The sequence below is a fragment of the Sparus aurata genome, chromosome 16 (genome assembly GCF_900880675.1).
Source record: "Sparus aurata chromosome 16, fSpaAur1.1, whole genome shotgun sequence".
Classification (NCBI taxonomy): domain Eukaryota; kingdom Metazoa; phylum Chordata; class Actinopteri; order Spariformes; family Sparidae; genus Sparus; species Sparus aurata.
Genome location: NC_044202.1, coordinates 29,116,112 through 29,143,548, shown reverse-complemented (window position 1 = coordinate 29,143,548; position 27,437 = coordinate 29,116,112). Strand labels below are relative to the sequence as shown.

General features: G+C 42.3%; 1 protein-coding gene across 5 annotated transcripts; it reads left to right on the top strand.

Moving 5' to 3' along the window:
- Positions 1–1,215: 1,215 nt before the first annotated feature.
- On the top strand, positions 1,216–27,437 carry LOC115597496 (uncharacterized). 5 transcript variants are annotated; one of them, XM_030443434.1, is made up of 5 exons: positions 1,216–1,866; positions 12,451–15,938; positions 18,651–18,774; positions 20,128–21,012; positions 22,609–27,437. In XM_030443434.1, exons 1-5 carry the CDS (start codon positions 1,841–1,843, stop codon positions 23,186–23,188), a joined length of 5,103 nt encoding a protein of 1,700 aa, XP_030299294.1. In that variant the 5' UTR covers positions 1,216–1,840; the 3' UTR covers positions 23,189–27,437. The 5 variants fall into 5 exon arrangements, with proteins under 5 accessions (XP_030299294.1, XP_030299296.1, XP_030299295.1 ...); XM_030443436.1 differs by having other exon boundaries at positions 1,217–1,830; positions 11,829–15,938; XM_030443435.1 differs by having other exon boundaries at positions 1,217–1,866; positions 11,829–15,938.

The window sequence follows — 27,437 nt, the reverse complement described above, 5'->3', positions numbered from 1 at the left end:
TAACACAACAATGGTTGTGTGTATACTGTCCACCACCTTCAGATCTCCCTTTTTGAATGATTGTTTACATACAACCGCCACTTGGTGGCGTAACCCTAAAGCCTTTTGTGCCTCACGAGGCGGCTTCCCACTGTAAAGCAATCTACTGGTCTAGCATTGCACTCCTATAACACTGTTGGACAGTTTAAAAACAAATGATCAAAATCAATACAGTAGAACCAGAGATATCGCTTTTTTTATCCCACCTCTTGTAAGCATGTATTTTTTTATATAAACTGCTATACCTCTAATGTGTATTTTGAATGGAGCCAATATATTGGCCAAAACTTGCTTATCACAGATTCTGTATAATGGTATTAGAGTACTTGTCAGATGATAAGTAACAAAAAATTGCAGTAAAGAAAATTAAATTGTAGCTTGTAACTGTTCAGGATCTCTTATCACACAATCACTCAGCAGATGGCGCTTCCCTGTTGTCATGGAAATGCAGATGTTCAGCATCTTAATCTGAGTTTTAAACTAAAATATTTATAGTGGTATAAACCTCATTAATCCAATGTTGATTGAACTTAAATTACAAAACATTTACAAATCCAGATGCATATTACATATTATGTTTTTTCAGCCCTGGTGAGAGGTATGCAGTCTATTATGCAGTGTTTACTGCTCTGTTTAATCTTAGATTAATCTCTCAGTGTGTCAATCAAACAGTGTGGGCAGCAAAGTGATGTTATCTGCCTTAAATTATTTGATGTGGATTAAGTTTGTGTTTCTGTCATTTTCTTGCCCAAACATGGTGGCTGCTGCTGCTCTGTTCTCCCTTTTCTGTTTATTCCACACAAAATGGAAACAAAAAAGACATCACTGCACTGTCTATGCACCAGAGGATTTCAATATAGTCTGGTGCGGAAAATATAAAAGCTTGCTGTTACATCACTCAGATAGAAAGGATCTAAAAAGGTACACAATGATACTACTATCATTACAGTACATCTCTTAATGAGGACACAGCTTTAATGGTTGAATGATGTTGGTGATGATGATGCTTTTAAATTGCACTGTACAGTACATGAGTATCCATTGTTGCTCCTTTTTTCTCTGTCTCTCTCACTCTCGCTGCCGCCTCCACAGTGATGCATGTTGCATTAACGCCTAGGTGAAGAGTGGGAGGTAGAGGCCAAACTGAGAGGGCTACAAGAGGGATGGAGAGAGAAGCAAAGAAGAAAAGAATGTGTGGGAGAGTGAAACATAGATAGATAGATAGATAGATAGACAGATAGATAGATAGACAGGTAGGTAGGTTCTTCCTCGTCTTCTCCTTTGTCACCTCATTTATAAAATGTCTGATGGTGATGATTTCCCAAGGGTAACCCACTCAGGTCAGACTAAAACTAGAATGAGAGAAAGGGAAGAGAGAACGATAGAAAGATTGCAGTACAGAGAGATGAGAAAGAGAGATGAGATGGAGGAAGAGAGAAAAGAGAGGCAGCTGGAGAGGAGAAGTTGGTCTCTTTGCAGATCCAAAGATCTTAAAGCCCTGAAGCTGTGTTGAGTGCAAATGGGAGGAAGAGAGAGAGAGAAGGAGAGGTGGAGGAAGAGAAGGACGGAGCGAGAGGTAGAGGGAGGCTGAATTCAGGAGAAGAAAAGCTAGAAAGGGAGAGGAGGAAGAGGAGGAGGGGGAGGGTTTGCGTTGGTGGGTTGGTTGGCAGAGAGAGCGCTTGTCAAAAAAACCTTCCTCTGACAGAAGGCATGATTCACAGCGGAGAGAGAGGGAGAGGGGCGAGAGAGAGAGATGGAGACAAGCAACAGAAAAAGAGGAAAACGGCAGAGGTAAAGATAGATGGAAACGACGGGGCTAAGATGCCGGTAAGGAAAAACAAATGAGGATGCTTATTCGAGGCAGAATGACAAGACATTTCCAGGATGGGACTGAGATTTGACAGACAGGATTGACTGATGCCTTTTCATGACTGTGACCGTGTGGATGAGGTTCTGGCTTTTCTATTGATTGGGAGAAAATACAACAAGGGGCAGCAGCAGTGATGAAAGATAGAAAGAGAGAGGGGAAGAAGATGTTTAAGAACGAGGGCACACTGAAGTGATATAGAAAGATATAGAGAGACTAGGAATGACTCACAACTATCAATAGGCTCCTTTGATGGAGTTTAACAATTTTGTGAGGAAGGCATTACTATTGCATGCAAATTAGACACTTGTGACTCCTTAATAATACATTTGAGATGGATACTAGTCTGAACACTTCAAGACTACCATGGAAAGATTTCAAAAGATGTATTTTTTATAAGTGCATGTCAATCTGTTCTTTTCTTTATGTGAAAAAAATAGGAGCCTAAATAAATTCTCAAAACAGTTAAGGATTATTAATCCGTCTTTTGATTTTTTTTTACCCCTCTGAACTGGTTCATCCTGAGGTTAGAGATCTCACAGTATGTGTGGTGGATGCCTCGCTTCTGTGATCAAATATTTTGCTTTTCTCTGTTAATGTTGGTGACTTATTTTAAGCTAACAGCCAATCATCATTCTAAATACAGTTGTTCTCAAAGGTAGAGTTAGCTGGATAGTTGCTGTAAATGCCCATGTTTTGGTACATTCAAAGGAGGAATGTCAACACCAAATTTTCACAGGTTAATAATTTGGCATTTTGAAAAATTGAGCTTCTGATTTCTTCTAATGGAGGAAACAGCTCTGAAATATATATTGATGCCATCTTGTCAGTTTTTTGCAAAAGATTTGCATGAAGGTTTAGGGCTGTTTAAAAACGTTCTCTTCTTACCTTGTGTTTTCATATGTAACTTCCACAAAATTGAGGGCTTCAGGATTTAGCTTGTTCCATCCTTATCAGAAAGAGCTCCTACATAGAGTGAATTTTAAGGTTTTTAACATTTGTTGGCTTGGATGAAACAAGTTTTTTAATCTTATATATTGAAAACTTTATATGTTTAATCGCACTACTTCAACAAAATTGACCACCTGTTTTCAGTATTCAGCTTGGTATTAAGCCAATATTTTGGGATTTTGGATGTTGCCCTATGTTAACTTGGCGGTGATCTGTTTTTGAATCTTTACATTGGTTTATGTCCGAACATATGTTTTATATTAAACTGAACAAATTGAATATCTAGCTAGGGCTTTAGTATTCAGCTTAATTATCAGCCAATTCCACGGGTGAAATCATTACTTTGGTTACATACTGTCCCTTTAAAGGGACAATTTGTAAGACTTGGCTAGAATTTTAGTTTAAAAAAAAAATCGCAAAGAAACAACATTGTCAGTATTATATAAAAGACATCTATGTACAGGGACAAGAGATGTCTACTAAAGTCAGCATGCTAACCAGCAAACCCTGGCCTATCCTTTCTCGTAATATCACTTGGTATCACAAGAGGCAACAGTCACATAGCTTACATAGTTTCAGTTTGGAGAAATAAAAGCTGCAAGTTTGCTTCTTAGCAAACTCGCAGAAATCAAGATAAACTCACAAATTGTCAAGAAAGGAAATTGTACACATATTTATCTGCTTAACAGAAAAATACAACTGTGCACCCTCTGAATTAATGTTTCTCTCTTTTACCAAACCAAGAACCGCTTAATTGACTTGTTAATACACACTTAATTCAAACCTGACATAAATGAAATAAAACGCACCAAAACACTGTTTGTTTGTCTTTCCACAGTCTGTCTTGGTTGAAATAAATCCTCAAGTTACCAGTAATATGTATTTGCACTGAAAAAAGTATAACCCTGCTCAAACTAAATGAATTGATGTCCAGATATCACATCTAAAATATTTGACTTCACAGAATCTAAATTGAGTAACTTCTTATGACCTGATTATTTTATGTTGATGTAAACAGTAATACTTCACTTGACTCAACCTAAATTCTTTGCCTTGATCCAAATTATTTTCTTAACATTTTAGTTATTGAACCAAACTAATAAATTGAAATTGAACCAACCTAATGTATTCACTTTTAACTAAATTAACTTGAATTGTTTGCATTGACACCAGTTAATTCATTTACATGTATCCAAACTATATTTTTCACATTTTATTTGACTTAACTCCAAAAATAATTTGTTTCCCACCTTATAAACTCTTGGCCAACAGATAATGTTAAACGTATTTATTAACATATATGAACCATATGCAACATATTCCCTTTCCTTTACGGTCCTGACAACTGTTGCTGTCAGGAATGTAGCCCAATTGGACTAGCGATGGCTTTTGGCTAGCTTACGTTACCAATACTTGTAAAGGGTTAGAAAATAAATTTATTATTATTTATGGTCATAACGTTTCCGGTAAATGCTAGCTAGCTAGCCTGCTACTGCCAACTAGCTAGCCAGCTACTGCCAGCTACAATCATGCCAGCTATGCCCCATTGAAGTACTTAAACTGGGCTATTCTTTGCAATTTTGAAAACACAAAACACTACAACTTTAATTATCAGCAACTGCTTTGCTATTTACGTTTATTTTTGGACGAAATCCACGATGTCAAATGGTGCGTCTGGCCAATATGCCGAGAGGGAGCTACCGGACTTAACATGTGCTCTGACTGTGCAGTGTGCAATGTGCATGTGCAATTCATTTCACTCAAACTAAAAATATTCCCTGCAGGTCATGAAGAAAAAATAATAATTTGAGAGACATCAAAAACTTTGTTTTGGGTCCTTTGGACATATATTTATATCAGTATAAATCAAACTTGATGTCTCTAAATGCAAAAATAATGAGTTTCACAATTAAATCAATAATTTTATCTTGTTTCAAATGGCAGTGATTAGTTTGAATGAAGCATGTTACACTTTTTCAGTTTTCTCCCACTATAATCTCTCTCTCAGTCCTTTACTGCTTCATGCCTCTGCCTCTGCTTGAGCTGAGCCATCATCCAGGTTTGCATTGCAGGCAGACTCCAATCAGCTAAGAGGGCCACTAGATTCACGGCTACTTGAGATACTTGCGAATGGAAGCTAGTCACTACAGCCAAAGATAACTGCAGAAAGAGTATACAGACCAGGGGTCAGTAATAATGCCCCATCCTGCAGGCCATTTTTTACAAATTACACCTTTAAAGCTATGGTCTACTATTTGAAAGGTTGATCATTATTATTAATGTAATTTAGAAAGTGGTTATGGCCCTATAGTACGACCTACACAATGTGAAGAGCAAATGGAACAAAAAAAATCCATTCTCTCTAGCGGCTGCAGGCCTGCAGAGAAATTGACCAATAGGAGCCATGCAGCCCGGATGGCTCCTATTGGTCAGTTTCTCTCTCATACCCTCCATCCAATCCCCTCGACTCCCCGGCTCCTCATTGTCCTGAGACGTACCGCCTCATCCCCACCCTCTCCGCTTAGAAACTACAAGTGGTTTGTAACCGCTCTGAGCCAGAGTCCTGCACGGGTCTTATTTTGCAAACCCGCACCCGCCCGTGCCCGTGGTACTTAAAACCGCATCCGAACCGTTTCCCGACAGTAGCACAAATTACATTCTGCACCCGAGCCGACCCGCTATAAATTGATACCGACGCCCGACCCGCACCCGAAGCAAAATTAGACTGACGCAATTTTTAAAAATGAAAGTAAGCCAGCGTGGAGAATGGGAGTTCTGGGAGGGCGCAAGCACGCATGAATGAGCTCATATGAAATATACCGTATTGACCCTAATATAGGACCACCCTGATTATAAGACGACCCCTCTTTTCAAGATTAATCTTCAGAAAAAGACTCTGATGACCAACATTCGTTTCTCAATAACAAACTCACATACCCTCCTGTCAATCTCTTGGAAGCGGCCGCTTAGAGGACCACGATAAGCTTTTCTCTTACTGTTAGCGTTTTCAGACGGTCTTTTTGGACCCGCCATCTTCGGACGTTACACTCTGTAACTCCATATTTCTTGGCTGGCTGACAGTTGTTTGGCGCCTCGGCTGCATTGATCTCATTATCTTAAAATCAGCGTCATAGCTCCGCCTCAGATGTCTGTTAACTTGCCACACTTGATCCACTTTGCTCCGTAAAATCACTGCGTCTCTCCATTTTTCATCTCCTGTCACTTCTTCTCCGCTGTGATTGACAGATAACCCGAGCCACAGTGTCAGTGACGTCTCTACAACAAGATGGCGCCCTCTGCTGTTGTGGTCGTGTAGCGACCCAGACAACTATCAGCATGTGTCAACGGTTAGACCCCGATTATAAGACGACCCCACTTTTTCCACATAATTTTCATCGAAAAAACCCTTGTCCTATTATCGGGTCAATACAGTACATGCTTATCATTTTGAAATGCAGGCATATTTTTGTAGATGTGTCGCTAATGATTTTTTTTTTCTTTTTTTTTTTGCACCTGACGCCATGAAAATGACAATCGCAAAACCCGACCCGCGCTCTCTAGGCGTCCGACCCGATCCGCACCCGTATCCGACACAGGACATTATTTTTCACCCGTTTCATCCAAATTGTGCGGGTCACCCGAACCCGTGCAGGACTCTGCTCTGAGCTACTCAGCCACAGACACATGAACCCATGAATTCAGCGCCTGCTTGCCCCCCCCCCCCACCCGGTCCGCCGCTGAAAGCCCCACCAGGATTCAGAGAAGCACAGTACAGAAGCACAGAATGTGTTGCCGCCGTTATTATGGAAGCGAATCTGTTCCATAATTCAAATTAAAATGCATTAACAGAAATGCTTTTTCATTTTCAGAATGTAGCTGCATTTTTTGACTCATGAATAAAATAGGAATAAATCATCCAAATTGCATTTTCATTTTCTTCTTCAAGACTGCTCATTTTGTTACACAAAGAAAAACAAAACTGCTTTTTCGTTTTGAAGCCTGCCCCTCGCAAAAAAGGTCCAAAATTCAATTTGAATTTGCAATCCCAAGCGGCGCAGGAGAGTGACGTCAGCGGCCTCTCTTCTTCAGTGTTGCCAACTTGGCGACTTTCTCGCTAGACATAGCGACTTTTCAGACCCTCTTAGCGACATTATTTCTAAAAAGCGACTAGCGACAAATTTAGCGACTTATTCAGATCAATTATTGTAATTCACATGCTGCTCATAGTCATCGCAGTCCACGGCTCCTCTGCAGCAGCGCCGGGGTCTCTCCTGTCCCCTCCCGCGCGGCTGCGCAGGCGACGGGCCGGTGGGTGGGGGCTGGCTGGGGCAGGCAGGAGCGGACACCGCGGCCGCTTGCTCTGTGGATTTGATACCGGATAGCTGCCGGATGGGTGCAACGGGTCGGGGCGGCGTGAGGCTCCAGGCTATAAAGCGGCCGGTGATTTTGTGACCCGCTGCAGGTGCGTGGGTGTGGGAGAGAGAGAGACATTAGCTTATATCACTTTGTAGAAGAAGCTTTATAAAGTTCACTCCATTGACTTGTATTAGTTCACGGGGCTGAGCTGCCACATCCAATATGGGGGCGACATCGACGTACGGTCCAGCGCTGATACCTTCATTTGGGCCAGAGTGTTGCCAGATCGGATTGACAGTTACCAGCCCAATCAGATCTTAGAACCCGCCCAATCCACTAAAAACCAGCCCAAATCATGAAGTTGCCAGACTTCGTGAGACAGAGAGAGAGACAGAGAGACAGACAGAGAGAGAGACAGACAGAGAGAGAGAGAGAGAGAGACAGACAGAGAGAGAGACAGAGAGACAGACAGAGAGAGAGAGAGAGAGAGAGAGTTATGCTTCTCGCAGTTAGCCGGGGGGTGGGGTTGGCGCTTTTCTGTTCTATATAACTTGCTCCTCCTGCGCTCCTGATGGGCTCCCGCAGTTCAGAGTGCTATTTTCACAATATTAAAAACTCGCCAAATGTGGACAAAAGCAGCCAAAATTTTATTCACCCGCCCAATGTATTTTTTTTCCCGCCATGCGTCAACAAAAGTAGCCCACTTGGGCGGAAAACCGCCCAATCTGGCAAAACTGCCCACAGTCACTGCCAGCAGCTCTTCAGAGCGGCTTCATTACGATCACCGTAAATGTTAGAGCATTTGCGCACTGGAAAAAAAATGTGCGGCTGATTTAACCAAGCAAACGCGAACCATGGCTGGCTACACCGCAGTACAGAACTGGACATGGTGGTGATTTCCCCGCTGTTTCTGAAAACATGTCCCTTCAAACTCTTGTCCCTTCTCTTGCTCCAGTGTCTAATAAGCACCCCGCCGCCCCCTAACGTAGATGCGTAGCACGGTTGATCAGACTGGGGGCTGCAGAGGAAGAGAGGCCACTGACGTCACTCTTCTGTGCCGCTTGGGATTGCGAATTCAAATTGAATTTTGGACCTTTTTTTGCGGGGGGAGGGCTTCAAAACAAAAAAGCAGTTTTCTTTGTCTTAGTGTAACAAAATGAGCAGTCTTGAAGAAGAAAAATGAAAATGCAATCTGGATGATTTATTACTAATTTAGTCTTAATATAGTCAAAAAATGCAGCTCTGACTTTGAAATGAAAAAGCATTTCTGCTAATGCATTTTAATTTTCAAATTTGACATTTCAAATTGAATTTTGGTACCTATTTGCTGGGCCATCTTTTGAATATTAAATCTTAAATGTCCTTTTCTTTATCATTTGAATAAAGTTACAAAATAAGCGGTCTTGAAGAAGAAAATGAAAATGCAATTTGGATGATTTATTACTAATCTTATTTATAAGTCTAAAAATTCAGCTACATTCTGAAAATGAAAACGCATTTCTGTTAATGCATTTTAATTTGAATTATGGTACAGATTCGCTTCCATACCTTATTACCGGTACTGGTGCCGCGTCGAGTCTCCCGACAGTGCCGACACACAGCCGCCGCTGCAGCCTGAGCGGGGTCGCTCTGCACACCGCGACTCTCCCTGCTTCTCTCCCCGACACACAGCACCCCGTGCTGGGTCGACTGGCGCGACCAGTCTCCCTCCAGCTCCGGCGGTCGTCGCGGTCCCGTTGCCGCCACCAGTTAAGCTACCGGGAATTACGGCGACTACGGCAACTGGCACCGCCGTCATTACCAGTACCTGGTGCACAGCGGCGGCAACGGGACCGACAGTACGGGCACCGCCGCCATTAGCGGCGCCGAGAAAAGCTCCAGAGCCAGATGGAGACTGGTCGCGCCGGACGACCGGGCACAGGACGCTGTGTGTCGGGGAGAGAAGCAGGAAGACGTGGGGTCTACAGCTCAGTGGAACCGCGGTGTGCAGTGTGCAGAGCGACCCCGCTCAGGCTACAGCGGCGGTGCCGATACAGCGGGGTTTATGTTGAACAGGTAATCTTAGGTTTATTGTGGAGGTTGTGACTGTGAATCCGACATTTTACTCCGCATTCAAAGCTGGCGCCATGTTTGGTTTCTGCTGGCAGGCTTGTTGCTCTGCTCTGCTCAGTGTTGCCAACATTTTTCCAATGAAAGTAGCTAGGACTAGCTCCAAAAGTCGCTAAAAGTCGCCAGATGACGTTATACGGTCATTTACATATTGATGACGTAATCACGTACCAATTTCCATAATACTTACTGGTTGTGTCTCATGCAGTGAGGGGGAGAATATTTTAAGCAAAAGACTGATAGAGAAATCTTTACCAAATAATCACACTACAACTCACTACAGGGACAAATATATTTGAAGTAAAAACAGTAAAGGGAGGGAGAATATCAAACGAACTATGTGCATTTTTCACAACAACATCCTAATCTGGAGAACGGGTGAGAGAGAAGATCAAACTTGATCTAGACTCAGCAGCTTAAGGTTATCACCGGTAAAGTACCAGTGGAACCGCGAAAGAAGTCGGAGATAGTGTTGTGACATTCACGAACAGACGATTCTATTGAACGGCTCGTTAACATGAACGATGGGATCCGAGTCGCAGCTTGGAACCGTTCTTTTTAAAAAAAAATTCTTTATATCACTGTGTGCTCCTTTGCGCCTCCCCTGAGTGGGACAGAGAAGTTACATGGGGAGGAGCACAGCCCAGCTGCACGGTGCTTATTAGATATGCAAATGTAGCACGACACCACCTGAGTTGTGCACGTTGCCTTTGCGTAAAAAAAACAACAACAAAAAAAACAAAAACAGAAACATGTGACTGCCCTGCCTCTGGAGAGCAGAGCAGCTGCAGCGGTCTTAATTAGGAGGAGGACAGTTTTGTTCCAAATCTCACCCCATCATACCTCCCAGTGATTATTTCCAAGATAAAATGAGTTACCACCAGGCTGGCTTCTTAAAAGTGAATAAATTTAAAAATCAGTCAAATGAGCCAGTTTTTTGAACGGCTCTTCGAAAGGAACGGCTCACCAAGATCCGGCTCCCCTCAAAAAGCCATGAATCCCATCTCTAGTCGGAGAATTAACCGATCAAAACAGAGTAAACGGCAGCTATCCGGTCTCAAATCCACAGAGCGAGCGGCCGCCGTGGCCGCTCCTGCCTGCCCCAGCCGGCCCCAGCCGGCCCTTACGCACTGGCCTGCCTCGTGCACAGTTGTAGGGAGGGGAGAGACCCCGGCGCTGCTGCAGAGGAGCCGTGTACTCTGAGCAGCATGTGAATTACAATATCATATATTTCTCGCCTTTCCCCTGATGATCTGAATAAGTTGCTAAATTTGTCGCTAGTCGCTTTTTAGAAATGAAGTCGCTAAGAGGGTCTGAAAAGTCGCTAAATCTAGCAAGAAAGTCGCTAAATTGGCAACACTGGCTCTGCTCTGCTCTGCTGAAGGGGGTGTGTCAGGAGGCTCAGAGGGGAGGGCCATACGAGCTCGGAGGGGAGGGGCGTGTGTGGGGGGGGGGGTGCTTTTTTTATTTTTCTCATCGTCTTTCAGATCGTAGACCATAGCTTTAAGTTTTTTTTCTTTGTTATTTTGCCTTTGAAGTGTTTGTCCAAGTTTACGTTGTAACGACTGTTGATATGTGACATGCTTAAGGACAGGGGTCTCAACTGCTGGCCCGCCCGCAAAATTTTTATTATTTATTTTTTAGCTGCTTTACACTAATTTAAAGTACACCTTCATATGCAATTGCAATAAAACACAATTCCATTTTTAAAAAAGCAAGTTGAGACCCCTGTTCTAGGACATAACTTCTACGAAATTGACCACAGAAATTAGCTAAATAGGGCTATATATTTTTGCTTACTTTTTTGCACATCCTTAAGAGAAGGGCATAAAGAACATTGGAGGTTTAACACTTTGTTGTCTTGGCTATCTCATCCTTTGGCAATACTGGTGGAATATGCATTCAAATATAATCTTCATGAAATTGGAATTCAGTAAGGAATAGAGAGAGGGAGAAAGATGTGTCAACAAAAAGCATATTTAAAGTTCTTAGCTTCTGTTGTCTTGCCTTTTGTTTTGTTTTTGGAATTTGCAAACCAGGGCTGCACATCGTAGCTCATTTTTACTCAAAGTAGTTTCAAGTGAAGAATAGGGGTCAGGTGGTTGGTTCTGTTTGAATGGAGAACATAATTCAATGTGATTCTAATATTCTAATCAATGGACTAAGCATATAGTGTACTAGTTTTTAGACAGCTGTGGGCTACTTTTCCTATCAATTGTTTGTAAAGTGCCCTGCAGGCCCTGTTAGATTAAATTAAAAAGGCACCCCAGCACTCACAAGACTCACAAGAGACAATTAATTAAAAATATTAAGTCTTATGCCCAGTCTGAAGTAACTCTGATGACATCTTTAGGATTATTATCTTATCAGTCCCCCTTTAATTTGACTTGCAAGAATATCCACGATTATTAACTGACATATGCTAATGTCCACTCACTTTTATATTTATGGAGAGACTTTATCAAGCTGTCTTCAGTTGAAATCCTGTTTGCTTTGTTTTCTGCAGACAGACCACAGTAATCAACAAACTCAGCCAAAATGAGAAGAGAGGCTTTGACTGGATTTAATCCTCCATCCACTGTGCTCAGTTTTTCTGTCGCACTGTGTCCGACTGACTAACGCTCCACTGTATAAAGACTTCATTGGCTCTGAACAGACAGCCAGAACAATAAACAACGAAAATAGATACAAATGCATGCTCAGAAGAGAGTGGGCTAAAAGATGAGCTGAGAACAATACCCCCATGGACATAAAAACTGGAAATATTTTGTCTTTTTTCTTCAAACTCTTGGATTATCTCTTAAAATACAGTTCTGTCTCCAATTTCATTTCGACATTGTATTTACAATGTTTTCATGTCATGGAGCATTTGACAAATGGAGTTTTCTGCTGCTATAACATATTTTGATTTCAAGACTGTCCTGACTTGCCATTAAAACAGAGGAAACATGCTAAAGTATTTTACCAGAAAGGAATAACCTAAACATTTGACTGTGACATTTCTCCATTTCTTTTATTTTGTCATGGCCCTGTAGAAGCCAGCTGCCATGAATCTTATGAATTCTGATAGCAATTTTTTTCAGAATCAGTGGAATTAACAAATTCACAATTCATTCTTCAAACTTCAGCCGTGCCTCCCACCAACCCCTCCCACCATCAGCCATCCGACCAATCATGGGCAAGCCTCTTAGCCGTCCCGGGTGTTTCAGGAAGAGCTCCTGCTGCCTGGAGAAACATGGAGCTGGGGATGGGGGAGTGGGAGGGCGAGCTGGGGGAGTGGATGGGGGATATGGAGATGGCTATGTACCCCAAAGGTCCATCTACGATACCATGTGCATCAATCAACAGATAGACAGCCAACATCATCAACCTGGAGGGTCCATAAGGCGAGACTGTGGAGGCGAGGGGAGTTTTAGCTACTCTGCAAGTGGCTCCCTGAGAGTTAGCAGGTCTCCAGCTGACATGTTCGATCCGCAACCCCGCTCTTTAACTCCAAACCCCTCATTTGTGCGGCGACTGGATGAAAGAGTTATCTATGATTCTTTGAAACTTGGGGGTCAGGATGCCGATGGTGATGGCTGCCATTCTCCAGGACGTTTCACTCGATCAGTTTCTCCCTCTGTATCTTCATTCTCAGCACCGGGAGTGTCCTCCTCCTCATCCAAGAAACATCATCATCACCACCACCATCACCATGGAGACAGCACAAAGAGTAGAGATGGCCGACATTCCTGGAAAGTCTTGACACCTCCAAAACACCTAGAGTGTCTGGAGCTCACTACAACTGAAATGATGGACAGAGGAGGTGGATATCTGAATCCAGGGCACTACCATCCCCCTGGGGGCCAGTCCTCCTCCCTTACCTCCCCCCTTATTTCCCCCTTCTCTGGATCACCTCTCTCTTCGGGTTACCATACGCCAGTCTTTTTCTCCCCTGCCAAACCTCGTCCCAGTCAGACTCAGAGTTTGCGCTGTTCCCCTCCCCACATCATCCAGCCACGGCATTACTCTCAAACCCAGAGCCTCAGGCTATCACCGCCCCATGAGCTTAGGCGATCCCCCTACCGTTCCCCCCTAGTCCAACTGTCTGCTCATGACCTTGAACAGGACCTCAGGGATCGAGGAGGAGGATGGGGCCGCAGTGAGCGAGAAAGAGAATGGGAGAGGGAGAGGGAAAGGGAGATGGAGAGAGGATGGGCCCAGCGAGAGTGGGAAAGAGAGAGGGAGAGAGGGCGCCTCGAGAGAGAGAGGGCGAGAGAAAGGGAGAGGAGAGAAACATCAACTTTTGGGACCTTCGGGTATGGTCGACCAGTTCCTCTGCGTTCAGACAGAGACTCAGTGTTTTTAGAGCCCGACCAGGACACAACACCCCTGTTGCTCCCTCAGCCCTCACCTTCACCCTCCCCCTGTGCTGCTCCCAGAATGGGCACTGGTGCTGTAGGAAGGAATAGAGCGGGGTCAAAGGTTGGCCCTGATAGTGTGGGTGGGGGAATGGTTTCTAAGTTTGACAATGGGAGTGTGGGTTTGGTGTTAGTTGACAGCAGATCTGGTTGTGGGCCAAGGTTAGTTAGTGAAGTTGGAGCTGGAAACATAGCAGAGGTTGATATTAGGGCTGGAATACAAGAACACCACAGATCTGAAAGTTGGAACAAATATGATAATGGATCTAGAGCTAGCATTATAAATGGGTCTGAAACAAGAAAAGGATCCCAGGTGAAAACAAGACCAGGGGGGCGGGATTTGGAAGGGAAAGTGCAGTCTGGTGTGGAGAAAAAAAATATGGCTCCTTGTGTGACTAAGGAGGGACATAGGGGAAGTACAAGGAGTGGGGAAAAAAGTGGAAGGATCATTGTTAAACCAGAACGTATTGATGAGGCTATACCTTCAACAATGAGTGAAAGTGAGAACAAGGTTGGGCATGTTGATAAAGTTGGGATTGTAACTGGAAGTGGTCCAAAGCCAGACTTTGATGTAGAGGTTGAAACTAAAGCTAGTTCAAGACAGGTGGAGAACAGAAGTGGAGCAGACACTGGAAGTGTAGCTGAGGTTAAGAATGAAGTTGGTTCAGCGATAGAGTCTAGAGTAGAAGCTAACGTTGAGACAGAGGTAAAGATTGCTCCTACACCTGCACCTGAGGCTGTGCCAGAAGCTGGGGTTGGTAATAAGACAGGGACAAGGAGTAATAATGAGACTGTAGTTGCCTGTGATAGCTGGAGCAGCAACAAGACGACAGATAAAGCTCAGATAAGTATTGGGGCTGGGGATAAAATTGATTCTGCCCCTGCAGATCAGGCTGGGAAAATGACTTTGGACAAAATTGATTCTAGCCATGTAGAGAAAGGTTCCAGATCCAATAAGTCCAAATCATCCAAGTCCAGCTCCAGGAATCGACCTGGCACCGCCACAGGGCTCCGACCAGGTGTAGTCAGCCCTCGACTAAGCAGAGGGCTTGGGGACCTTGAGACAACATGCTCTACTGAGGGCATTGAGTCCACCTGGCCTCGCCGAATCATTGTCAGAAAAAGGACTGTTCGGCAAGGTGGGGCAGTCCACAACCTCCCTATTCTCCCTCCACTACCCTCTGTTCTATCAGCATTGGAGAAGAGGCGTCCGTTTGCCCTTCTCCAACCACATCTAGGACACTTCTCAGAGAACCCGCTAACAAATATAATGACTGCTATAAGTATGGTAGGACGAAGCTCACTTAAAGAACCCTCCCATCCAGAACCAGGGCAGGGTATCGCTTTGGTGGGCAGGGCTTCACTGAAGGAGCAGAACTTGGAACACTGGAGAGTCTGCAGAGAACAAGAAGAACCAAGGAGATCCAGAAGCAAAGAGAAAAAAGGTGAGCCGATCAAGGAGAAGATGGAGAGGGAGGAGAGGAAGGAAAAGGAAGAGAAGAGAGAAAAGGAGGGGAGAGGAGAAAAAGACAAAAAGGAGGAGAGATTGGATAAGGAGAAAGTGAGGGTTACTGTTAGTCGCTGGGAGGTAGAGGAATTCAAGCAAGAAAATTCTGTGAGAAATGTTGAGGGGAAAGTGCAAGAGGATAAAAAAAAACAGGAAGAAGTGAAAAAGGAAAGTTGTGAAGAAATGAAGTCTGAAAAGGGAGAGGAGATAGAAATGATAAACAAGGATGGAGAACAAGAGTTGCATGGACAAGAGTTGGAGGAGGTCGTTGCTATATTAAAGACAGAAAAAGGTCAGTGTGAGGGAGAGGAAGGAGGGATATTTGGAGATGACGGGGGGATGGAGAGTTGGGATGCTGTCCTTGAGATGGTCACCACATTATGGGATGATGGCTGGGAAAAGGGGGGAGGGGGAGCTGTAGGTGATACAGATTCCTTCTCAGGCTCCTTGCAACGCTGGCCTCTTCTCCGGCCTCCGATCGGCTTTGGAGGCTCCCACCCCCCATCCTCAGCAGCCTCAGAGCTCAGCTTGACAGAGTTAGAAAGAAGAGCCAGGGAACTGGATTCTGACCTGGAACATCTAGACCTGTCTCAGCCCCAGAGGGACACACAGGATGTATACCAAACGCTGCTTGAGCCACAGAGGGAACGAGCTGACATGTATCAAACACACCCTGGGCCACAGAGAGAGAAAGCTGCTCTATTGACAGGTAGATATTACCTTCTATACTTTCATAACACCAGGGTTGTAAAATGTCACTGGATATACTGGATTTGGGAAATTCCATTGAAAATGTATGTTAAAGGGGACTCTTGATTGTGCTATTCAAGGTCAGTTTAACTTTCATGGAGACTACTACTCAGACTACTTGCATGGTGTCTACAGCTTCGAAAGAGCTTTGTCCTTTGAATAAAGCTCTTGATAATATTATAGCATGTCATCATGGTTACTGTGCCTTTTATGACTTAAATTGATAACAGAAAGCTTGCCTTACTCACTGAGGTCATGGCATGAGAAAATATGGACTTGCATTATAGAAAATGTACAATCCAGGAGTTTTTGGAGCTGGAGCCCATACATACTAAGGAAAAACACATATCTAGATTATATTATTTAAATTAAACAAACGGAAGATACTTTCTCCTTTAAAATGGGTATTACATTTTGCAGTGACACCACCAGTCTAAACAGCAGTATTATTATATTGTACATTCTTAACCCCTGAATTTAGCAGTTGGTCTGTGTTATTTGTAACTGTCTGGGAGTTTGACTAGGTTGTTGACTCTAAATTATTGTATTGAAACATGTGCCAAAATAACAGGTTATGATTTAGTGCCAGCAAAGTGCAACTATTGGTCTGAACTGATGTACAAATTATTTGTCAGGCAAAGACATTAACCCTTTTTACACAGCGTCTCCGCATTATTTCCGGAGCGGTGGTTTGTCAATTCTCCGCCATTGGGGATTCACACGGAGCGAAGCATCTCCGCCTTCACGTGTGTAATTCACACAGAAAGCCGGCGCTGCGGCTCCTAAAGAGGCGTGACGGTACACGTCATGTTGATGATGTCGGTGTTTCCCAGACTGTTAATCTAAACCCACGGACAGTTTATAATCATATGAATGCTGTTATGATGTGTAGTGATTGAGATCCTGACCCACCAAACATCCTGGAAAGTGACAAGTTTTTCGCGCTAAATTACATAATTATACATAATCACATCAGTAAACAGGACGCTGTCTGACTCTGTCGACGGAGGCTGTTTTCTGGGGGAAAGTTCCCTGAAGTCACGGTCTGGAGGGCTGATGGTCGCGGTGATTTATTTTCATCACAAACACTCGGTGAGTTAAAGTTTTTTGCTGGTGACAAACGCTGTTTTTTTTAGCAGAAATGTGAGGAAGAGTCAGTAGGACAGGCGGGAGGACAGAGCTTCTCCACATACAGCTGTGGTATTTGTTTTCCTCATATAAGTTGCCAAAGACAGTTACAGTTACTACGCTACTTTTGTTCGGTCCTGTAACGTTGCTTTGTGGTACATTTCTCTGTATTTAGTTGAGTGAAGGACCTGTGCAGTTATCAGACTGCACGACCGACACGCCCCCGCTCCGCGCCTCTGGCTTATCCGTTCACACTGGGATGGCTCACCAATAATGCGGCCCTGATACTACCTCCAGAGGCCGATCAGCGCCGGAGCAAAATTTCCCCCCTCTCCGCATCTGAAACTTTCACACAGGGGAGAGTGCAGAGAATTGGCGCAGGATCCCCGCATGCAAACGGCAGTGTGAAAGAGGCTATTGTTTCCAGTACTTTACGTCATGCATATCAAGGCAGTGCTGTAATATGACCCGAGAAAGAAACAATCACAAAGGCAATAATAAACCTCTTATAGTAAGCTGAATCTGACACTTACTAAATGTATTGTTCGATTACTGTTTTGACCAAAAAAGAGTTGAGAACAAGCCACTCCCCAGGTGAGCTTGACTTTAGAAGCCAATTGTTTAAAATATAATTCTAAAGTTTGCTCCATCTCTTTCTTCACATCATTGTTTACAGAGAACATACAAGGACATTCCAATAAAAGACACAATATGTATAAGAAATAAATCACATAATATTAAATTAGTATATTAGAATAACTTTCAATAACACCATGGCCTTCTCATATAGTTCATAGATCATCTAAGTCTCAGGATACGTTTCATAATTAAAGACCAGTTGATTACTGAAATTTGCCAAAATATGTATCAAATACTAATCAGAGATCTATCTGTAGTAAGAGGTCTTTTCCACTGTTCAAAGGCTGAATCACATTATTTGTAGTTTGGTTTGTGAAAAGGTACCAAACATAAGTAAATATAGCACAGCTCAGATGACCAGCTTATGTGGATTTTTGTGAAAGCAGAATGTAGTACACTGATGTTTGGATTCCAGTCTGTAACCTAGTCACTCAATACAAAAAAACACAAAGCTCAGCACAGCAGAGAGTGGGGATAGGACTGACAATAACTTTCCCCCTAGGGGAATGTAGACTGAGGGCCTATACATGGATGTTGAGATGAATGTGGGGATATTGAAATGCATTATCAATAGTAGCAGCAGCAACAGAACAACTGTTCCCTACGAGGATATAAAGACTTAAAGAGAAGTTTGGACTGAGAATAATTTGCTTGATTGTCATGTGAGGTGTGGTAGTAGCTGTTTACATGTCCTGTCTCAGCTCTACCCATTTTGCATCTAATTGACCAAATTAGTAATTTTTCTAATCCTGCAGAAAGGCCTCAGCTACAAAAATGAACAAATGTTATAACATCAACCAGACAAGACAATGGAAACATTGATTAACTTGCTGTGAACAAACATCCAAATGCTCGACCAGGCAGGGAATAAATGGTGTTGTTGAATCTGTGTTCTATTTTACAGGAGTGGCAAGCAGATCTCAGGTCAGTTTGGAGCTCAGCACTATGGCCTCACCAGCTACAGACATGGACAGATCTCCTGTTGACTGGTCAACAAAACTTGCTGGGACTTACACTGCTGGCACAAGGTAATTCTACAAAGTGGTTGACAAGACTGCTTTTGAGCTGTTCTTGGGTGTCATTTTTTTCTTTTTATTTCTCATTTCCATTTCTTTTTATATTTGTTAACATACATTCACAGAGCAATGAAATATACAGCACCTGAGTTGACTTGCGACTGTGTTACCATAAATCATTGTGTCAAGATTTCTTGCAGTTTAATATTGGTCATTATAGGATTCTATATGTAAGTAAATGCAGATTAAATGCATAAAACTTCCTCAAGTTGACCGATGACTGATATAAACAAAATGGTACTGGCCTAACACTTACCTACCTTTGAGGCACACCATATGTTATTAATCAAGATCTAAAAGTTGTTTTCACAACTTATTTATTTGCATATTGGTGATTCATCATGAGATTCAAATGTGCATTCAAATATTTATTATGGTGCACAACCAAATGCATTGTCTTACTGTTTTACTGCATTTCATCTGCCAGTATTATCTCATACTGGTAGAACAGAGTGTCTGCCCAATAGATAAGAACTTGCACCTACCGTACATGTGAGCAATACATTGTGGATGAGGACAGACACTGAATTTGTATTCTTTTTAATGCCCATGCAAGGCAATACAAACCAAGACATGCTGACTGCTACTGCAATTTTAATATAATAATCAATTATGGTATATTTATGAACATTCCTACTTGCTAATGGTGTACAGCAGCATTTCTGCCCAAGTCATATGGTCCATACTCATGCTACAGCATTGGCTAGTTTAGGAATAAGGTCAATGTGGACTTCACAGGCTAAAATGATACTGTACAAAATGTGTGATTTGGGTTTTTTTACTGGCAGGAAAAATAATGCAGTATATAGCTTTAGCAAGCTTAATATATTTTATGTAAATATCTTGTCAAGCTTTGTAATTGTTTAACAGTATTTATAACACAGTTGTTGTAATAGTTCAGGGTAACATTTGTGGTCCTGACCATTTAGAACTGGTTGGAAAAATGATTTATATTAGTTAATTAAGTTGCCCTTAATGTATGTGATGTTACTAGCTAAACGAAGACATAAGCCAAATTATCCCATAATGTAGTGACATCTCAAGAACAACATCACAGCTCTCCATCCCTATATCTACATAATATACCAACATTCAAATTAGATCCTTAAAAAATTAAAAGTGCTCCATATGGCTCAGAGACAAAAACAGATAAATGGCCTTGATATTAAAAAAGAAGGTTATGAAATGTAAAAGCATTTGTGGTAACTATAGTTATAGTGGAGAGAGAGCAGTTAAAGTCATAAGAGTTGAGCAGACACATGGGATATGTAGCAGTAATTTGACTGCCTTGTTTTTTTTTTCAAGCTCCACTAAGGAGGACAACTCTCCAGACTCCAACCTTACGTTGGAGTCAGACTCCAGCGGCGTCTTCCTCTCCTTATCCAATCAGAGCCAGGAGGAGGCCGGCTCTGATAGTGACCAGCCAATCAGTGGCTCTGACCTAGGCAGCAGCAACACATCACTGGAGAAGGACGGGGACGATGGAGGGTTAAAAGAATGGGGGAGGGAGGAGAGTGCAGAGCTGCAATGGTGCTACCCATCTCTCCTCAACACAGAGGACACAAGAGGAGATGAGGAAAGACAGGAAGCAGAGTATGGAAAGATGTCAGTAGATGAGGAGAGAGAGAAAGATGAGAATGTGAGGAGAGTTGGTAAGATGGGAACAGTTTCCGTCATAAGGACCATGCTTGACCATACAGACATCAGGGACTCCAGAAATGTAAATGCCCCACAATGTGGAGAAATACCACCCAGAAAAAAAGTGACCCTCATGGGAAGTGATTCCCCCCTGCCATTGTCTCCCTCAAAACAACCAATCAAACATGTTGTAGATCCTAATCAGAAGCCAATCCGAAGCTCAGGTTTGGACTGTGGTGACTTAGATCCTTTTGTTCAGTCGGACAGCTTTGTTTACCTTGCCGTGTCTGCAAGACCTGCCTCCCGGGGTGAAGTCACCACAGTGACAGAAGTTCCCACTCATCATAGAAAACAAGACAGTGTACCACAACATTCAGATTGCATGAAACCATGCTTGGACCAGTCAAATACAGAACGGGACAACAAGCCAACTCACCCTGCCCCACATAAACCAGAGGAAGGAGACTTTTTGTGCACTGACAGCTTTGTCTATCTGGCTGCTCCAGCATGCCTCCTTCTTGGCCCTGCAGGGACTACACCTTATAGTGGCAGGTATGTGCATTGATTGTGTTTTTACTGTAGCTCTAGTGCATTTCATTCTTCGTAATTCAGTATGGGGTCAGACAAATAAATGTTACCAGCATTTACAGCATTTTAAAGCAATTTTGTTCATTCAGGCCGAAAATCCATCCATCCATGCCGACATCTTTCTCCCTAGCCATCTCTTGCAGCTCTACCTGTGGAATACCAGGAAGGCTCCAGCCTAGATGTGATCTCTCCAGTGTGTTCTGGGTCTTCCACAGGGTCTCCCCAGCTGGGTGTGCCTGGAAAACCTTCGCAGGAAGGTGTCCTGAAGACATCCTAATTATATACCCAAACATGCTCAACTGGCTCCTTTCAACAAAACAGCGCAGCATGTTTAGTTGCTTTCATGTGTCTAAGCTCCTCATCTTCCCTCTATCTCTAAAGGTTACCCCCACCACCCTTTTACAACCTGGTCATTTACTTAGTTTGGTTATTACCAAAAGGCCATGACCATAGGTGAAGGCTTGAACGCTGCTGGTCATCGGCTCATCTCCCTCTTCACCATGGCAGTCCAGTACTGCTTTCACATTGCTGCTGATGCAATCCTTCTGAGGTACCCATATGCAAGGATTCAACTCTTACCTCCATAAGGGGTTTTTTTGCATCCCAGGGAAGGTTAGGCCAGACGGTACACAGTCCTTTACAAGGTGAATGAACCTGTTGGTGGCCTCAATAGGAGGAGGGTGAAGAAGGAGTCCTTTCGAGCTTATATGGATCACAGGACCCCTACAGGAAACACTTTAGTGGTAGTACAGTGAGACCCTGAAGGTTTCTGGCAAACTGATGGCCCAGGATTTTCTGAGCAGAAGAGGGAAAGCAAGCCCAAGACTTGGGTCACTGTTGGAAAGAACATCATGAGGGACTCCTAAATCTGAATGATTGCCAGGGTGGCTGTGGCTCAGGGGTAGAGCCAGCGTCTTGTTATCGGAATGTTGCTGGTTTGATTCCCATGGTCTGCATGTCAAAATATCCTTGGGCAAGATACTGAACCCCAGACTGCTCCTGACACTCTAGTAGGCACCTTTCATGGCAGCTACCGCCAACAGTGTATGAATGTATGTATGAATTACTGTAAGTCGCTTTGGACAAAAATGTCTGCTAAATGTAAAATGTTGTAATGTCCTGTCAAGTCATTTTTTCTGGAATTCCATTTTCAGGCTACTTTGATTCAAAACAAACCATTTTCATCTAATTTCCTTTACAAAGTCATTAAGGAATTTTTAAATGTAAGTGTTTTGCCCTTCCCTTCCCTTTTTCAAAATACAGCACTACCCATCATGTCATTTCTAAAAACAAAGAATAAAAGATAAAGCTTATGTCAGAGTTCAGATTTTTGAAAGCAATGCTCTAGCAACAATCAATTCAATTTAAGGATGAAGATACAATTGGAAATGTTTTAACTGTTTTAAACCATGATTTGTGGTAAACTGTACTTCCAGTGATTACTTTTGTTGCTGCATTTCAATATTACTTTTGTTGCTGCATTTCAATATAACTTTTGTTGCTGCATTTCAATATTACTTTGCTGCAATACTGATGATTCTGTCTGTTTTGTCATTCCAGGGAGTCAGACTCGGAGAGTTCAGGATCTGGCGCTGTAGATGTGTCAGTACTGGGTTGTGGCTCGGTGGCAGGTGACAGTGACTGGGACTCAGACCTGTCTGACACAGATCCCAGTCGCTCTTGCAGAATCTCTGCTGCTGCAAACAAGTCTGCTGGCATGGCACGGCCTAAGCGGCTGCCTACTGAACTGGGCTGGGACTTGTTTGGAGAAACAACTGAGCCTGATGTGCTGAGTGAGCTCTTCAGGGAACAGGACAGAGACAACAATGACAAAGCAAAGAGGGCTACCGAGGTTACCAACAGCATGTCAGCGACCCAGGCTATTCCCATGGCAACTCAGCCTGTCACAACGCCAATGAAGCAGGCAACAGTAGAGCTGTCGTCCACAACAAAGAAGGTGACATGGCAGTTTAAACCAGCCCAGAGGTCAGTCTGCACCGGAAGCAGAAAGGAGAAAGAGAAGGAAATTACATCATCATCGGTAAGGATTACAGAGCTGGGAAGAGACGAGACCTATAGACCTTCCCCTTCTTCTTCATCGTCTTCATCATCGTCACCATCATCATCCTCTTCTGGTTGATTTGTGAAAAAATGGGTTTTGTTTGACCATTTGGCTCGGAGCTTTCATCTCCTGAAACTGAGTTGGTTGCAGAAAGGTAAAAATTTCTACAACTTATTCTGTAATAACTGATGGCTGAAACAAGTACCGTTTTATTTCCCTGTACATTTTTAACCCTGCATCATGCTGCTGCCATTGCCTTCTTATGACTTTATAAAGGCTGCATAAAAGACTAGTTAATTGTTGTCTTATATTAGCCTACACAATATCGTATATAGTCAGTTTAAGTGTGAGACAGTGTGAGACTCAGGCTAAACAGAAATCTTCAGGTTGAGATTATGCGGAAATACGGCCACTCATTGAGTACATAGTTAAGATATGCACAGTATCAATAGGTTATTAACAACAGTTACATTTTGGAAGACGGAGCTGCTTTATTAGTGACACATTCACATTATTCTCTAAAGATTAAATGTAAAGAATCTTTTTTTTGATTCTATTGAATGTACTGTACAGGATATAAACAACTACAAGGGAATCCATAAACAAAATTCATATATCAGATATTCAGTTTGGGATGGTCACCTTTGTTTAACATTTTTACAATATTAAAATCGAACCACAATAACACATAAAAACAATAAAAGTTGTATCCAAAAATGTGGGTCTGCAACATTGTATTAAAAGTTTAGAAAGATCGAACCATGTAATTGTGTCTCAGGCATTACATCAAATTACACTTCCCTTACCACATAATGCCTAACTAACTATGGACACATATATGGATCATATATGTACTTTAAAAAATGATTTTTAGAAAATGACTAAGGTCAAACTTTACAATGTACAATGTATTTTATAATCACATCCAACTTTACAGTGTATTTAACAGTGTCCATAATGACCATTGAGATATTTTAGAGCTAAATATATACAAGTGATGAATGTGCAAACAACTAATGGAAGGATTTAGAAATATCATTTGATTTAAATGTTCTATTTATCAAATAGATTTGTGAATGTAATAATTGAGCAATATGCTTACATATTCATGCTATATCCTGTGTTTCATATGTGGAAAATATTGCCTGAGTGATGTGTAAATATTGGCTGAGATTCATTTTATATATGCAGCCAAATACTAATTGTAAATGCTGTCTTACAGTCATTTAGAGGTTCTACATATGATAGACATTAAGTTATCATCAGGTAGCTTGGTATAATTACCACAAACACCAAGACCCTGGCAGAGATGATTGATAGCTGTTGTCTCACACCTGTGTTATTTTTAGTGCCAGTGTTATTCAAAAGATTTCATCTCCCATAATCCCCTTGTGCATCCTGTCTCTCCTCATTGTTGTAGCATCTTTGGCTTTACTGAAGACCACAGTCTGTAACAATGAGAAAAGTTGACAGATTTAGCTTGTTTGTGCTGAAAGTAAAGCAATTCAGAATATCTTCCTCCAAATCCAAGTCGGTGGCACACAATGTACAATGCAGCATGGAAACGGGTGGGACTGCCAGTCATCCCAGCAGTGGTCTTGATGTATAGTGATTATACTAATGTATAAAGATTTTTGTCGTAATCATTTACTGATGTTAAAAATGATATAGTAGCACCTTTAAATGAGATCACAGTGATACAGTATCAGAATTGTTATTCTATTAAAGATGTGACAAAGGGAAGGTGGCAGGTTAACAATTAATTGTCAGTTACACAATAATAATTATTTCTACAGTCTGAGGTAGTTATGAAACATTGTGTGGGAAGTTGTGGCCTGGCAGGCAAATTGCTTCCTGCGCAGGTGTAGTCATGCCAATTTACATTTGCACTTGAATTTAAGATTGGGCAGTAAGAGGTTTAATTATGACAAATTTCAAGTCAACTAAATATGTGTGAGTTTAGTGTGAAGCTGATGGTACTAGAATCTGGACGGTAAATCTATTGTGGGGATGATGTGGCAATATTTATTGATTAATATTAATGGGTTTAAAAGGGTTTTTTTTTTAATGGTGAACCGTACTGCCCTGTGAAACTTTAACTGCCATTATAAACCGTGAAATGCTCTACCGTGCTTATTTTTGATTATGATGCTCTTTGTAATTCAACAGGATTTGTTGTAGCAGTAGATGCACCTGTCGTGTTCAGTGATAGATTTCTTTCTGGTTCTTTTGAACACAGATTTACAAGGACAACCGCAGGTGAGGTCATTCTGGTATAGCTGGTTTAACCTGTTGGGTTAGGGGCTGGAATAATCCCTCCTGGCCCCAGGCTGTTTGTTGTGTCCGTTTGTGCTAATTTGATTCCAGACAAATTAAAACACAACATACACTATACCATATAAACACAACATCAATAGCATCCAATTACAATCATGGAATGTACAAAAGTTAACTGATGGGTACGTAAAATTGTAATCACTTACTCATTACTCATTGGAAAAGTAATTGCATTACCTTACAAAGGATTTGGCAGCTTGTTACATTACATTCTGCCCAACACCATCAAAGGTGCCTTGATACAAGATTTTCAGTGACAGGGAACTATGGCATTGAAAATTAAATTTCTCATTGAAAGCAAACCTAAACCTCAACACAGATAAAAAGTTACATTTGACAATGAAAAATACAGACATTTCTTTTATTCAGTGTCAATGGTTTTCTGTTTCAACTTTCTCTCACACTTCTGGTGTGGAGAGGAGGGGTTTGAGGGGGGCAAGGACAGTGTGATTTGCATCTGAATTCTAATGACAGCAATCCACTAACAGGAGTTTTCTTGATACTCTTAAACAGAAGAGTCTGCCAGAGGTCTGCTAGAACAAGGTCTGACGTTGGCTAATGTCACTTATCAAAGCTAACGCTGCCTAACATCAACCATAACAGTATAATGTCAGCATTATTATGGATCCCATTTATGTCCTCTTGGCCTACCACTTGTCTTTCTACTACCCATCCTCTGCTCCTCAGAGTGTCACTGGGCTCGTTAGGTAGAGCGGCCCTGCTGCTGCTCTGCCATCCGGCCTATCAGCTCTGTCTAAAGGGCAAGGAAACAGTGCAGCTGTGACATCCAGAGTGTCTGTGTGTTTACCGTGCCGCAACAGCTCACAGTCTGCTACATCAGCTCCACCACTGGCTGTTTCTTTTAAAGAACCACGAGAAAACACCAACTTGTCAGCTGCCGTTACATAGATTTTCATGGCCCTTTTAGTTTACTGGACAGGAAGGAGGGACATCAGTTGGATTTGTGTCCATCACCGAGTGACTGGTCTTGGCTGTCCTCCTGTGTCCACAATCCCCTGCTGACCTGGTAGTCCTATGTACAACCAGAGAGAGACAGAGGTTAATTTACTGTTTATCAAAAAACAAAAGAGACAATAAGTGGCTACCTAGTGTGCTATTTCCTAACTGTATGTTCAGTGGTTGACACGTGTTAATGGGTTGTGCTTATATGTTTCTTGTGGATGTTTAAAAGAAACAGCTAGTGGTGAAGCTGATGCAGCAGACTGTCAACTACAGTTGCCCCATTAAACAAACCTCCACTATGGCTGTAGCAACTGCAGTGTATGTGAACTGTCATGTGATCAGACAGGCCAAGTGGTAGGGCAGCAGCAAGACAGCCCTGCAGCAGTCCGCCTATCCACTCTACCTAACAAGCACAGCAGCTCTGAGGATGATTGAATAGGAGCAGCATAAGACCAGGAGGAAGGCCCTGCGTCTTTATCAGCAATTCAACAACTTATAGACCACTGAAAATAGACATTACACAACAACACTGTGATTTAACAGTTTGAGACTAATGTCCAGGTCTACCTTCAAGAGAAAAAACTTCCGGTGCTTGGGAGTTTCAGGTGAAAGCATGAAAGTGGTGTGCTGTCAGTGTGATTGTGGTGCAGTTCAGACTCACAGCAATTTCTTTAATTTCCTGAAGATATGAGTCAAAGTCACCATTAATGTAGGTGTTATAAGTATATTTCTTTCTGCCTTTGTTTATCACATAGACCGTGATGTTAACTAACATCAGAAATGAACCTAAATCCAGCCCAGTTATATGTGAAAACCAACAGCAGATAGACACAGACATCATAAGAATCTTGTCACTGGAAAAAGACAGACATGAAGGAAAATCCGGAATACAAGACACAACAAATCAAAATCCGCCAAACTATCATATAAATAAAACTGTTTTTAATGTTTGTATTTTATTTTTCAGTGTAATTTTTTTCTGAACTAAACATTTGTCTCAGGTGCCAATACAACTTTGAAATATAAA

Excerpts from the sequence above, each read along its gene's own strand:
- LOC115597496 (XM_030443434.1), top strand. The coding sequence starts at position 1,841 with ATGGAAACGACGGGGCTAAGATGCCG. Across the intron at positions 1,867-12,450 it reads ACGACGGGGCTAAGATGCCG|CCGTGCCTCCCACCAACCCC; the intron begins GTAAGGAAAAAC and ends TTCAAACTTCAG. Across the intron at positions 21,013-22,608 it reads ACTACACCTTATAGTGGCAG|GGAGTCAGACTCGGAGAGTT; the intron begins GTATGTGCATTG and ends TTGTCATTCCAG.